The sequence below is a fragment of the Pelophylax lessonae genome, assembly GCF_965119305.1.
Source record: "Pelophylax lessonae genome assembly, chromosome: 13".
NCBI classification, from domain to species: domain Eukaryota; kingdom Metazoa; phylum Chordata; class Amphibia; order Anura; family Ranidae; genus Pelophylax; species Pelophylax lessonae.
Window position 1 is genome coordinate 55,572,068 of NC_138780.1, and position 13,307 is coordinate 55,585,374.

The 13,307-nt window shown below is 44.6% G+C and overlaps 1 protein-coding gene across 1 annotated transcript in view; it reads left to right on the forward strand.

Moving 5' to 3' along the window:
- ZFYVE26 (zinc finger FYVE-type containing 26) overlaps positions 1–13,307 on the forward strand; it is a 1,347,068-nt gene that overhangs the window by 220,733 nt on the left and 1,113,028 nt on the right. The window contains exon 8 of the mRNA XM_082275187.1: positions 4,634–4,791. Coding sequence (XP_082131313.1) covers positions 4,634–4,791 — 158 coding nt within the window. The remainder of the gene's footprint in view (positions 1–4,633; positions 4,792–13,307) is intronic.

The window sequence follows — 13,307 nt, forward strand, 5'->3', positions numbered from 1 at the left end:
TACAATGAAAAGCTGAGTACCGTAACTCAAAATTATGGCCCCACCAAATGTCTTTTCAGTCGCATGAAGTCGTTCAATGAACATTCCTTTTACAAGCTCAGAAATTTGTCTCCTCATGCAACCTTTCCAATTCACAGAATGGTAGATCAAGGCAAAACTGACTAACTCCCTGGGATCTTTGCAAATACTGGATGCAGAATATTTTTTAGTTTTTTTTTGCTGTATTGTTGGTGTCTAACCCCCCCCCCCCCCAAAAAAAAATCTCTATTCTCTTTGAGAAGTGTGCCCCATCCATACTTCCAATGTTTTTAGTTGTATATCAGAATTTAATAGAACATCAGCACACATCTCACATCACAGCCTATTCCTTGCAATTACTAAATAGGTCTCTTTGACTACATATCCTATGGTGCCTTGCTGCCTGCAATCAGCAATTCTTGTACTGGCTCCACCACCTGAAACTTCTCCTTTCAGCTCCTCTAGCTAAGAAGGCAAGCTCTGTGAAATGTGCAGCAGTGCCTACCAACAGGGCATAGTGAATGTGTCAGAGCCCAAGGAATTATATAAAGAATAGCGCACACATGCAAAAGAAATGACTATCAAATATGGAGACAATCCATAAATAAAAATGGGGATTTGGTCCCACCATATGGCCATATCGTGCTCAAGCCCACCACTACGTCAAAGTACCTCATTGTCAGTGGGTCCTACACTATCCATAAAAAAGGATGAATCCAGCCTCTCTAACCCTTGGAGATAACACTCCTTGCTGGGAGAGATGTGCTAATGCACTACAAGGGACTCCTCCTATATCTACTTGATAGTGGACACTGATAGAGTATAGGTGTGTGTCGGGGGTGGGGTGCTCAAACTCAGAAGTCTGGTCAGACCGAATACATAATAAACAAGCAAAAAAAATTGGGGGAGCAAACCCTGAACATGTATATTTTAGCTTGTTTAATATAAATTATATATATATATATATATATATATATATATATATATAATGATATAATATAGAGAGAAATCTTAACAGAGTACGTTTACAAACTTCAAGATCGTTCAGAGTAATCGGAGTAGGCTAGAAATGAAATGCAATGTGGAAATGAATATTTGATTTTACATTTTGACCACAGATTACTTCAAAATGTCATTAAACCCACATCAGAAGAAATTATCTATAAATGCTGTATTACATGCTGTTCACACTCAGTCACTACGAGATTCATTTTCTGTATTCTGCAAAAAAAACTAGTTTATCCTGCTGCTCTCTATTTCTACCTTCTGTAAATGCCCCCAATTCAGCTAGGGATTTTGCAGCTGTGGTGGCAACTCTGCATATGCTCAGTTTTCAGTGAGTTTCTATGCTGAGAATTTAATTCCTATAACATCTGAGCAGCCCATTATAGAGTCACACATGGGTATATACACAGTCGTAAATGATAGCCCACTGCCTCCCTTCTGCTCCATGCCCACTAACCAGCTAAGCACAATGGTGGCAGGATATTACATGTAGATTAATGGGGGCTTCACCTTTCTCTTATTCTAAGACACACTCTGGGAGGGGGCGTGACAATCTGTCACTGCCAGAAATCCACCCACATAATGATATTGCCAAAAAAAAAATTAAAGATTTGATTTCAAATTATATATCTGTATGACAATTAAAAAAAAAAAGTTTGATATTTATTTATATTTACTCTGTATTTTAAAGGATTTTTTTTTTTTAACATGTGACCAGTAGCAGAGGGCTAGAAGCACCTCCTGCTTATGTTTCCCTGCAGACAGGCTGGGAAAGATCTGGGTCATGTGACAGATGTATATCGATTGGGGAAAAAGGTACTTAGTTGGGTTTTTATTAAAAATAATTACTGTGCCATAATCCACATACAGAAATAGAAGGGACAATATAAATTATACAATGTGTTTTGTATCACTTTAACTGACAACAGATGACAGGTTACAGAAAACCGTTTCAGTCTCATGACTCTCAGGTTCTGTCCATCAGCAGGGGACCAACATGCAACCACCTTGCACAGCATGCCTCTCAATAGTGCTAAAAAAATGTAAATTATATATATAATCTACTATGTAATTATATTAAAATGTTCACTAACCAGGCAGGGTATAAATTGTCAATGCTTCCAAGACTGACTCAGCAACCACTCAGTGTGATATGTCTAATTTGAGACTTTCCTCTATCAGGCTTAGAATAAGACTAGTTACAGTGGGTACAGAAAGTATTCAGACCCCCTTTAAATTTTTCACTCTTTGTTATATTGCAGCCATTTGCTAAAATCATTTAAGTTCATTCTTCTTCCTCATGAATGTACACATAGCACCCCATACTGACAGAAAAACACAGAATTGTTGACATTGTTGCAGATTTATTAAAAAAGAAAAACTGAAATATCACATGGTCTAAAGTATTCAGACCCTTTGCTGTGACACTCATATATTTAACTCAGGTGCTTTCCATTTCTTCTGATCATCCTTGTGATGGTTCTACACCTTCATTTGAGTCCAGCTGTGTTTGATTATACTGATTGGACTTGATTAGGAAAGCCACACACCTGTCTATATAAGACCTTCCAGATCACAATGCATGTCAGAGCAAATGAGAATCATGAGGTCAAAGGAACTGCCTGAAGAGCTCAGAGACAGAATTGTGGCAAGGCACAGATCTGGCCAAGGTTACAAAAATATTTCTGCTGCACTTAAGGTTCCTAAGAGCACAGTGGCCTCCATAATCCTCAAATGGAAGACGTTTGGGACGACCAGAGCCCTTCCTAGAGCTGGCCCTCCGGCCAAACTGAGCTATCGGGGGAGAAGAGCCTTGGTGAGAGAGGTCAAGAAGAACCCAAAGATCACTGTGGCTGAGCTCCAGAGATGCAGTCAGGAGATGGGAGAAAGTTGTAGAAAGTCAACCATCACTGCAGCCCTCCACCAGTCGGGTCTTTATGGCAGAGTGGCCCGACGGAAGCCTCTCCTCAGTGTAAGACACATGAAAGACCGCATGGAGTTTGCTAAAAAACACCTGAAGGACTCCAAGATGGTGAGAAATAAGATTCTCTGGTCTGATGAGACCAAAATAGAACTTTTTGGCCTTAATTCTAAGCGGTATGTGTGGAGAAAACCAGACACTGCTCATCACCTGTCCAATACAGTCCCAACAGTGAAGCATGGTGGTGGCAACATCATGCTGTGGGGGTGTTTTTCAGCTGCAGGGACAGGATGACTGGTTGCAATCGAGGGAAAGATGAATGCGGCCAAGTACAATGATATCCTGGACAAAAACCTTCTCCAGAGTGCTCTGGACCTCAGACTGGGCCGAAGGTTTACCTTCCAACAAGACAATGACCCTAAGCACACAGCTAAAATAACGAAGGAGTGGCTTCACAACAACTCCGTGACTGTTCTTGAATGGCCCAGCCAGAGCCCTGACTTAAACCCAATTGAGCATCTCTGGAGAGACCTAAAAATGGCTGTCCACCAACGTTTACCATCCAACCTGACAGAACTGGAGAGGATCTGCAAGGAGGAATGGCAGAGGATCCCCAAATCCAGGTGTGAAAGACTTGTTGCATCTTTCCCAAAAAGACTCCTGGCTGTATTAGATCAAAAGGGGGCTTCTACTAAATACTGAGCAAAGGGTCTGAATACTTAGGACCATGTGATATTTCAGTTTTTCTTTTTCTTTTTTAATAAATCTGCAACAATGTCAACAATTCTGTGTTTTTCTGTCAGTATGGGGTGCTATGTGTACATTCATGAGGAAGAAGAATGAACTTAAATGATTTTAGCAAATGGCTGCAATATAACAGAGTGAAAAATTTAAGGGGGTCTGAATACTTTCCGTACCCACTGTACTTATTCAGAACAGTTACTGCTATTTTTTTTTCTTCTCTGTAGTAAGCAAGGCGGTTTGCTGTGTATATTATATTCCTGGCCTATACAAGATAATTGTCCGTTATCAGCAGTTGCTAATTTTGGTTTTAAACCCTTTTTTTTTTTTTTAAATAGATTTTACATTTTATATAATTGCTGTAGCATTTATCACCTTACTAATCTTGCAAATGCCACTGACCAGTATATCCATAGTATTTGTGCAGGTTCTTGACTTCCTGCTTGCCCACTTTCTCTCTCCAGTGGGGTGCTAGAGGATTGTGACCACGTTTTAATATCTAATACCTACAGTAATCTGTTACCAGATAGGTTTGTCTTACTGACAGACATTGGGGTTTATTTTACTAAAGGCAAATAGTCTGTGCACCGCAAGTGCAGTTGCTCTAGATCTTAGGGGAACATGCAAGGAAAATAAAAAAACAGCCATTTTTGCTTGCACATGATTTAATATTGGAAATCACTAGAGCTTTCCCTCATTTTAGAGCTTCCTCTTAGATCTAGCGCAACTGCACTTGCAGTACACTTACAGTGCACTTGCAGTGCACCCACTATTTGCCTTTAGTAAATCAACCCCATCGTCTCTCTCTAAATCTAAATAACACAACACGCAAGCATGTTGGTATGTTCCAAAAGAAAAAAATGCATCAATAAATCCGATGTGCACACACAAAAATAACTGTTTTAGTTTAAGTTAACTTTTTACTAATTGTATGCTGTATTTTTACAGTCACTGTGTTGCCAAGAAAGATATAGTGCATTATTTGAATAGTCTGGACAGCCATTCTGGTCTTTACATCCTTCATAATCTGACTAACTTGCCAAAGCTAAATGAAGAAGATGTCTTTAGACTTTTCCACAAAGGACTCTCATCAGGAAAAAATGAAGGTAAACCTCATTATTAACCTCACTCCAGTCCACTCCTTGTAATATGGCCTTATACCACTCCTTTTGACAACTTGAGCTCTGAAAGGTTTTACCCCCTTCATGACCACGCCATTTTTTGCTGTTTTAGCACTGTGCTTATTTAAAAAAAAAAATTTGTCTTTTGTTCACTGGTGGATACAGCTCCATATCTTCTTAAACCCTTGGGCTTATGCTGCTCTCTACACAGGAATAGGACAAGGTGGAAACTATTTTGGGTACACCCCTGGGGCAGTCCCAGGGTGTATACTCCCACTTCCTGCTCTAGAACTCCAGTTTTTTTTTTCTGCCTAGTCAGGAGTAAGGACCTTGCCCCCTGCTGGGAATCTGCGGTCCTGGTATTTTTTCCTTTTTAAATTGAGTTTTTCCTTTTATTATTTTCTGTTCCTGTGAGAACTACTATCAATTTGGTTCCTGTGAGAACTACAATCAAATGCCGGACTGGGCGACGCACTGGATATCCTAGATCCTTACGATCTTCCTAGTCTAGCCAGTGAGTGCGACTCAACTATTAGCTCCGCGCTAGGTTTGCCGCGACATAGCCCCACTGGAGGGGGTGCTGGCCGGCGAGTGAAACACCTTGCAAGGATGCATAGCCCTGGTCACGACAATGGTCACAGCCAGAGTCCCAGCATACCTCTGGACCGCAGCACCCCCATTCCAAGATGGGGCGCTGGACTGCCAGGAGTGGTGCCCGCTTGGTTCAGTGGTGTGGTGAGTAGCGTCCCCCCCCTTTTCCTCTGGGGAAATACTGGGGTGGATGCGGGCCCTTCCTCGGGTTGGTAGGCCCCTTCTGATCGTGCCGCCGGTAGCTCATTTTAAGAAGGTCCTGCTGCGAATGGCTGCACAGGGGGTCCCTGTAAGGGCACCCCTGGGGGACTACAAGTACCAGGTAGGGCCAGTCTGGGTCCTGGGTGCCGCGCTGTGCAGCCATTTTCTTGTGGATGGCAGTATACAGCCTCGGCTGCCATGTTTGTGTAGTCCGGTAGCCATGGTTTTGGAGTTTCCTATTGAAGTCAATGCAGCGGCCATTTTTTTGTAGCCTGTGGAGTGGTGATGCAGTGGTGGGCCTCTAGTGGCACTGACAACGCTTTCTCTTTCTTTCTGATCACTGCATGGCAAGCGAGAACGGCATGTGAGAGAGATGTATATGAGAGAGGGATAGATTTTTTTTTTTTTTTTTCCTTGCATATTAGGGGGGGGGGGGGGGGGGCTCTGAGTTAACCATGGACTCCCTGGAGCAGGTATCCCCACCTAAAAAATATAAAACAGAGAGTAGGATCAATAAATACCCAAAGAAGCCCACTCACCCGGCGCTCAACTACAACTAGAACCTGGACGGTAATATATATATATATATATATATATATATATATATATATATATATATATATATATATATATATATATATATATATATATATATATATATATATAATATAATATAATATATGTGGTCTTAGTATAAAAAATAAATAACCAGCTTCTGCTATTAAATGGAAATATCAAAATAAAGGTGTATCTCACAAAGCTATTAATTTCTCCTCTTAAACCTATAGATACACTAGCAGCGCTAACATAGGAAATAAATCCCTAAATATATAAATAAAGTCTCTGTGATCAAGAGATGCAATGATAATATGATGTCAGTCCAAATAATAAAAAAGAAAGGTAAAGAGTCCAAGAATCCAAATCCACCACTGTGCAGATGCGACCTATGCAGCCTCCACCTCACCACTGTGCGAGCCCTATGGTAATGAACTCACCAGAGACCACTGAATATAGGTCCATCAATATCATCAACTCCAAGGGGGTCAAATCCTCCAAGAGACTGAGAAACCAAGATGGGATGGAATGGAAACCTCTCCTTTCTCATAAACATATAACCACTCGTAGTACATGTAAAGGATTAATGACATCACATAGCATAATACTGCATATCATCACGTTTATTCACACTTATCACAAGACTCTTCAATCATTACACTCACGAGCTATTCATATATAAAAGCATGTATAGGGGGTAAACCTGTGTCCGTTCGATTCCCGCTGACCCACTCTCAGAAGCTGCGGGACCCTCTGGGTCTCAGTCTGCCCTGGCGGCCATGACGGCGGTCCTACAGTTATTTGTGTAAAAAGTTGATATGGCCCTTCAAAAGCGGCCTAGCAAGAAGCGCCTCCCACCTTCACCTGTATCCTCTGCCTCCTCAGAGTCTGAGGTAGATTTGGCCACTGAGGATGTGAGTCAACCCACTGGGTCTGCGTCCACACACCTGAGTGCTCTGACAGTGGGGATGATTCCTCTTCCACTATGGCCGCACATGAAAAGCGCTTGTGGAGGCACTGTTTGTAGTCGATCCCCCAAAACGCATGGTTGGAATACCTAAGCATTTCGCTAGGAGGTAGCCTTTTGAGGAGTCTCTTTTAAAAAAGCTGACCATTTCACCAGCGGTGGACTCTCGGATCTCCAGATTGAATAAGGCCACACTTCTTCCGTGGAGGATTCCCTGTCTTTTAAGGACCTTGTGGGCAAGAGAGCTGAGGCTCTGGTCTGATATCTCTTCACCGTGGTGGGTTCAATTTTGAGGCCGGTGTTTGCTATCACCTTGGTCTCCTAGACCTTAGCTGAATAGGCAAAGCTCATATGCCAGGAAGGGGGTCAACATCCTCCTGAGCTGTCGGATGAGTTGATACAGGGGCTACAGTACATCTGTGATGCATCCTTGGATGCGGCTCCTTTGGCTTGCAGAATATCTGTGACTGCGGTGATCCTTCGCTGCATGATTGGTTGAAGTACTGGTTGGCCGACCAGGCTTCCAAGAAGGTACTGACTGACCTACCCTTTGCAGGAGTCCGTTTTTTCGGTGCTTCTATGGAAGAGATCATTAAAGGTCTTATGGGAGGTAAGAATACTCTGCTTGTGCAGGTTGCTAAGAACCAGGGACCTTGTCGTAAATGTGGCCCCTTTTTCTCAGCTCAAAAGCGGCCCTTTCATAGTTACATAGTTTGTGAGGTTGAAAAAAGACATCAGTTCAACCTATGATGTGTGTGTGTGTTTGCTGTGAGGCTGCTTTCGTCCAGCAGCCTCACAGGACAAGTGATCAAGATCCACCTGTAATTTTGCGGAAAGCTCCAAGAGGGTTGGTAAGTTAAAAGCGGGTTCCGCTGGTCTTGTGGACAAGCCTTCCTCTGCCTGAAGGGGCGCCTTCACCCGTACCTGGGGTGGGGGGATGTTTTCATTTCGTTTCCAGACCCGTGGACCACCCTCAATCAAGACAAATGGGTCCACAAGTTGATTCGGTCCGGTTACAAGATCAAGTTTCATTCCTTGCCCCCAGCAAGGTTCTTTCCTTCCAGCTTGTCCCTGGATCGGCTTCATGGCCTTCTCGGGGCGGTTCAGGATCTGTTATTACAAGGAGTCATCGTACCGGTCCCAGAGTCGGAACATTTTCAGGGGTTTTATTCAAACCTATTTACGGTTCCCAGGAAGGAGGTCAAGGTCCATCTTGGACATCAAGGCCCTGAACCGCTTTGTGCGGGTTCAGAAAATCAGAATGGAGTCCATTCCATAGTGTCTTCCCTTCATCAAGGGGATTTTCTGGCCTCTATCAATATCAAGGATGCTTACCTCCATATCCCAATATGTCAGGCATCAGCGTTTTCTTCGTTTTGCCGTAGGCGAGGAGCACAATTGATTCATAGCGTTACCCTTTGTTCTCGTCTCCTTAGGTGTTCACAAAAGTGTTGGCCCCGGTGTTAGCCTTAGGCAGCGGGGGATCTCGGTACTGGGGTACCTGGACGATCTCCTTCTGAGAGCAGTCTCCGTCTGTCCTGAAGGAAGATCTGGACATCACAGTGCAGACTCTGAATTTTCAGAAATCCGCTTTGACTCAGTCCAACAAGCTGGACTACCTCGGTCTGACTCTGGATTTAGCCTCAGCCCGGGTGTTTCTTTCAGAAACAAAACTGTTGAAATTGCAGTATGCGATTCGGCTCCTGTTATCCAACCGCCGGTTATCTCACAGGACTTGCATGCAGGTGCGGAGCCTGATGGTCTCCACCTTTTTGAGGCGGTTCCATTTGCCCAGTTCCATACCAGACCTCTGAAAAAAGAGATTCTAGCCAAATGCAACAAGAATCCACGGTCCCTAAACAATCGGAACCTGTCGAGCTGTGGTATGAGGGGATCCCTAATAAGGTGGCTTTGTTCCCAGGTGCTTCGGCAGGGAAAGGTTTTTTTTTTTTTTTTTTTTCTTTTCTTTCTTTAAAGAATTTTATTGAATAATGAAAAAGGCAAATGCAAAAAAAATTCCATAGACCTAATATGACAGCTTACACATGACATGGAATGTAGTGCATATAAATGCCAATGTTCTGCTCCTTACAGATTTGCAGTGCCACAGTATGTGTACCAAGCTGCCAGATTGTCCGCAGTTCCGCCAGCAATATTTGGAGGCACCAGGATACATTGTCGCTAACCGAACAGGAGTCATGTACCACCTATATGTGATCTTGAACATGTTTTCCCAATGTAAAATGCAATGGGATACTGTGAGGCTATGTTTGAATGCTCGACTCCAGTTCTGTTCCGAGAACGTTTGTCCTAGTTCCTTTTCCCAATTGGACATTGCAGATGAACAAAGGGTTTGTTTACCTAGCGTAAGAAGAGTATAGAATTTCGATATAACTCCCTTCTGGTAACTAATTGCTATGATATAAATTTCACGCCAACTTATCTACCAAAATCTGTTCTGAGGACAATGAATAAATGAAGTGCCTGATTCAATGTAGTCTAAAAGTGTCCATTAGAGTGGACTCTCTAGAGATCTCTGACAGTGACGAAAAACCTTTGACAGTCCAGGGATCAACATTTAAGTCTGGTATTGGATATTCAAAGGTTTGTAGTGGGACCTTCTCAATATGAATTGGCACTTTGTCGTTATTCACTGCTAGGAGATTCCTCCAGGCTTTAATGGAAGCAGTTAAGAATGGGTGGCCTTCTATATACGAGTACCAGTTACAGCTGCTAACAGCAGGGCCTTGAGGTCCCTACCCTTAACCAAGTCAGCATGATTTAGATTAACCCAGACCTGAAATTGATCCAGTAGTGCTGCATCATAGTAACACTTCATTATTGGTAAGCCCATACCACCTTTAGATTTTGCAGAGTATTTGAAATGAAATTCTGGGTTTGCATCCCTTCCAGATAAAAAAAACGTATAATTATGTCCAATTTCCTAAAGAAGGCGCTCGGTAGGTGGATCGGCAGTGTTGTAAACAGATAAAGTATTTTGGGTAAAAGCACCATTTTGAAAGTTGCTATGCGACCTAACCAGGAAATTTCAAGTTTATTTTAATTCAAATTTTAATAAACACTCATGGTTAATATCATAAAGACTATTCATTTTATGGGTAAGTTGGACACCAAGGTATTGAATTTGTGACAAATACCAATTCCTAGGGAATATCTTTTTTTTTTTTTTTTTTTTTAAAGTATCTTTAAGCCGTGAAGGAACATTTAAGGAGAGCACCTGACATTTTGTTAGATTTATTTTATAATAGTAAACTTCCCTGAAGGACTTAATCACTTAATTTCACCCCAGTCAGGGAGGCCCCATCCCCATGTAATGTCAGGAGCATATCGTCTGCAAAGAGCCCAATTTTATGCGAATGGTCCGAGATTGTTATACCAGAGAGAGAGCTTGATGATCTAATGACCTCTGCAAAAGGTTCCTTGATCAGAGTAAATATGATAGGGGATAAAGGGCATCCCTGCCTGGTGCCATTAGTTATGGAGAACGTATCAGACAAGGCTGACTAAGTGTATACTTGGGCTGAGGGGTTAGTATATAGTGCCAGGATGGCCGATAGTATAAAGCCACCGAATCCAAATCTTTAAAGGGTCGCCCTAAGATAGCCCTAGTGGACCCTATCAAAGGCCTTTTCCGCGTCTAATGCAAGAAAGACCGAGGGAATCTTGTGTTTGTCCACTAAGTGGATTAAGTTAGGTATTCTACGTGTACCATCTAGAGCTGGTCTCCCCTTTACAAACCCTACTTGATCTGGGGCGATTAAATTTGGGGTGATATCCGCTATTCGATTTGCAATTATTTTGGGCATAGATCTTCAGATCTGAATTCAGTAATGAGATCGGGCAAAAATTGTGGGGAGCTGGGGTCTTTACCGGGTTTGGTTAGCATCACTATGACTGCTTTAAGCATTTCAGGGGGTAAAGTCCTCCTTTCCCTGTAAAGGCGCAGTCTACTAGAGTGCTGAGAGCCTCCTTGGGCTTTTCGCCATCAGGCCTCTGTTGTACAAGTTTGTGAGGCAGCGAATTGATCGTCTGTGCACACCTTTACCAAATTTTACAAGGTTGATTTGTTGGCTTCCTCGGATGGCTGTGGACGGTGATTACCATGGATGCCAGCCTGTCAGGCTGGGGTGGAGTCCTGGGCAACCTGTCTGCCCAGGGCACTTGGTCGGAGGAGGAGTCAGATAAATGTGCTGGAATTGCGAGCGATAAAACTCTGTCTCTTCCAGTGGTCGGAACGTCTTCAGGGCCTACCTGTCCGAGTACAGACGGACAATGCTACCGCGGTGGCTTACATCAACCACCAAGGGGGCACCAGGAGTGCTCGTGCGGCCCGGGAGGTGACCGACATTCTATCGTGGGCCGAGACTCATGTCCCGGCGATCTCAGCAGTTCACATTCCGGGTGTGTAGAATTGGCAGGCCGACTATCTGAGCCGCCAGACTCTGGACCAGGGGGAATGGTCCCTGCACCCGGAGGTCTTTTAAATGCTGTGTGCGAGGTGGGGATCTCTGGACGTGGATCTGTTCGCATCTCGGCTAAACCAAAAGGTGGAAAGGTTCGTGGCAAGAACACGCGATCCTCTGGCAGTCGCCTCGGATGCGTTGGTGGCCCCTTGGCATCACTATCGTCTGATGTATGCCTTTCCCCCGATTCCGTTGCTATCCAGGTTCCTCCGCAGGTTAGCCTCGGAACCGCACCTGGTGATTCTGGTGGCTCTTGACTGGCCACGCCGGTCCTGGTATGCCGACGTTGTTCATCTGGCGGTGGCGCCTCCGTGGCGGCTGCCCATGCGGGAAGATCTCCGGTCTCAGGGTCCGATCTTCCATCCTGCTTTACAGTCGCTGGCTTTAACGGCCTGGCTGTTGAGACCCAGGTCCTGAGGGACAGGGGTCTCTCCTCTGAGGTCATCCCTACTTTTGTCAAGGCCAGGAAGACCTCCTCTGGAAACATCTATTACCGCACCTGGAAGGCTTACTTCGCCTGGTGCGAGTCCAGGGGGTTCTCCCCTCGCTCGTACTCGGTGTCGAGAGTTTTGGCCTTTCTCCAGGCGGGAGTGGACCAGCGTCTGGCGTTGGCCACGATCAAGGGCCAGGTGTCCGCCCTGGCTATTCTTTTCCAACGCCCTGTGGCGTCTCATTCTCTGGTTCGCACCTTCATTCAAGGTGGGAGACATTTGGCTCCTCCCAGGAAGGAGCCCTTACCTCCGTGGGACTTGAACTTAGTTCTGTCCGCATTACAATGTGCTCCCTTTGAAAACATCCGGGAGATATCGTTGCCTCTGCTTTCTAAGAAGGTTGCCTTTTTGGTGGCGATTACTTCGGCTTGCAGAGTGTCGGAACTGGCAGCGTTATCTTGCCGTTCTCCATACTTGGTGATTCACCTGGGATAAGGTGGTCTTGCGTCCGCAGCCCTCCTTTCTTCCTAAGGTGGTCTCTGAGTTCCACATTAATGAGGACATTGTTCTGCCTTCGCTTTGTACGAAGCCTAAGCATCCTAAGGAGGTTGCTCTGCACTCCTTGGATGTGGTCAGGGCGATCAGGGTTTACCTGTCGTCCACGGAATCCTTTCGTAAAAAAGGGATTCCCTCTTTGTCCTTCCTGAGGGACCTCGGAAGGGCATGGCTGCATCTGCAGCGACTATCGCCAAATGGATCAGACAGACCATTGAACAGGCTTACGCTTTGAAGGAACGGGTTCCACCCTTCCCTGTTAAGGCGCACTCTACCAGATCTGTGAGAACGTCCTGGGCCTGTTGGCATAGGGCCTCGGTGGCCCAGGTGTGCAAGGCTGCGACTTGGTCGTCGGTGCACACTTTTTCAAAATTCTACAAAGTAGACGTTCTGGCATCAGCTGATGCCTCCTTTGGCCGCAAAGTTCTCAGTGCGGCTGTGCCATGATGGACCCTTGTTTTTTTTCTGGGTCCCTGGCTGTTGGCATTTGCTTTCCTGGGCTGTTGCTCCTGTTGAGCATTTGTTTTTTTCTGTTGCCCAGTTGGTTCTCTTACGGTGCATGTAAGATTTCTTTCTCTGATGTGGGTACTGCGTTGCCTTTTCTACGGTAGCGTCTCCCACCCCTCATGTCTATACTGCTTTGGGACATCCCAACAGTGATGACTTTGAGGTGGCGGCGACTGTCGGAGGACGTAAGCGAAAACGGAATTTTTGTAA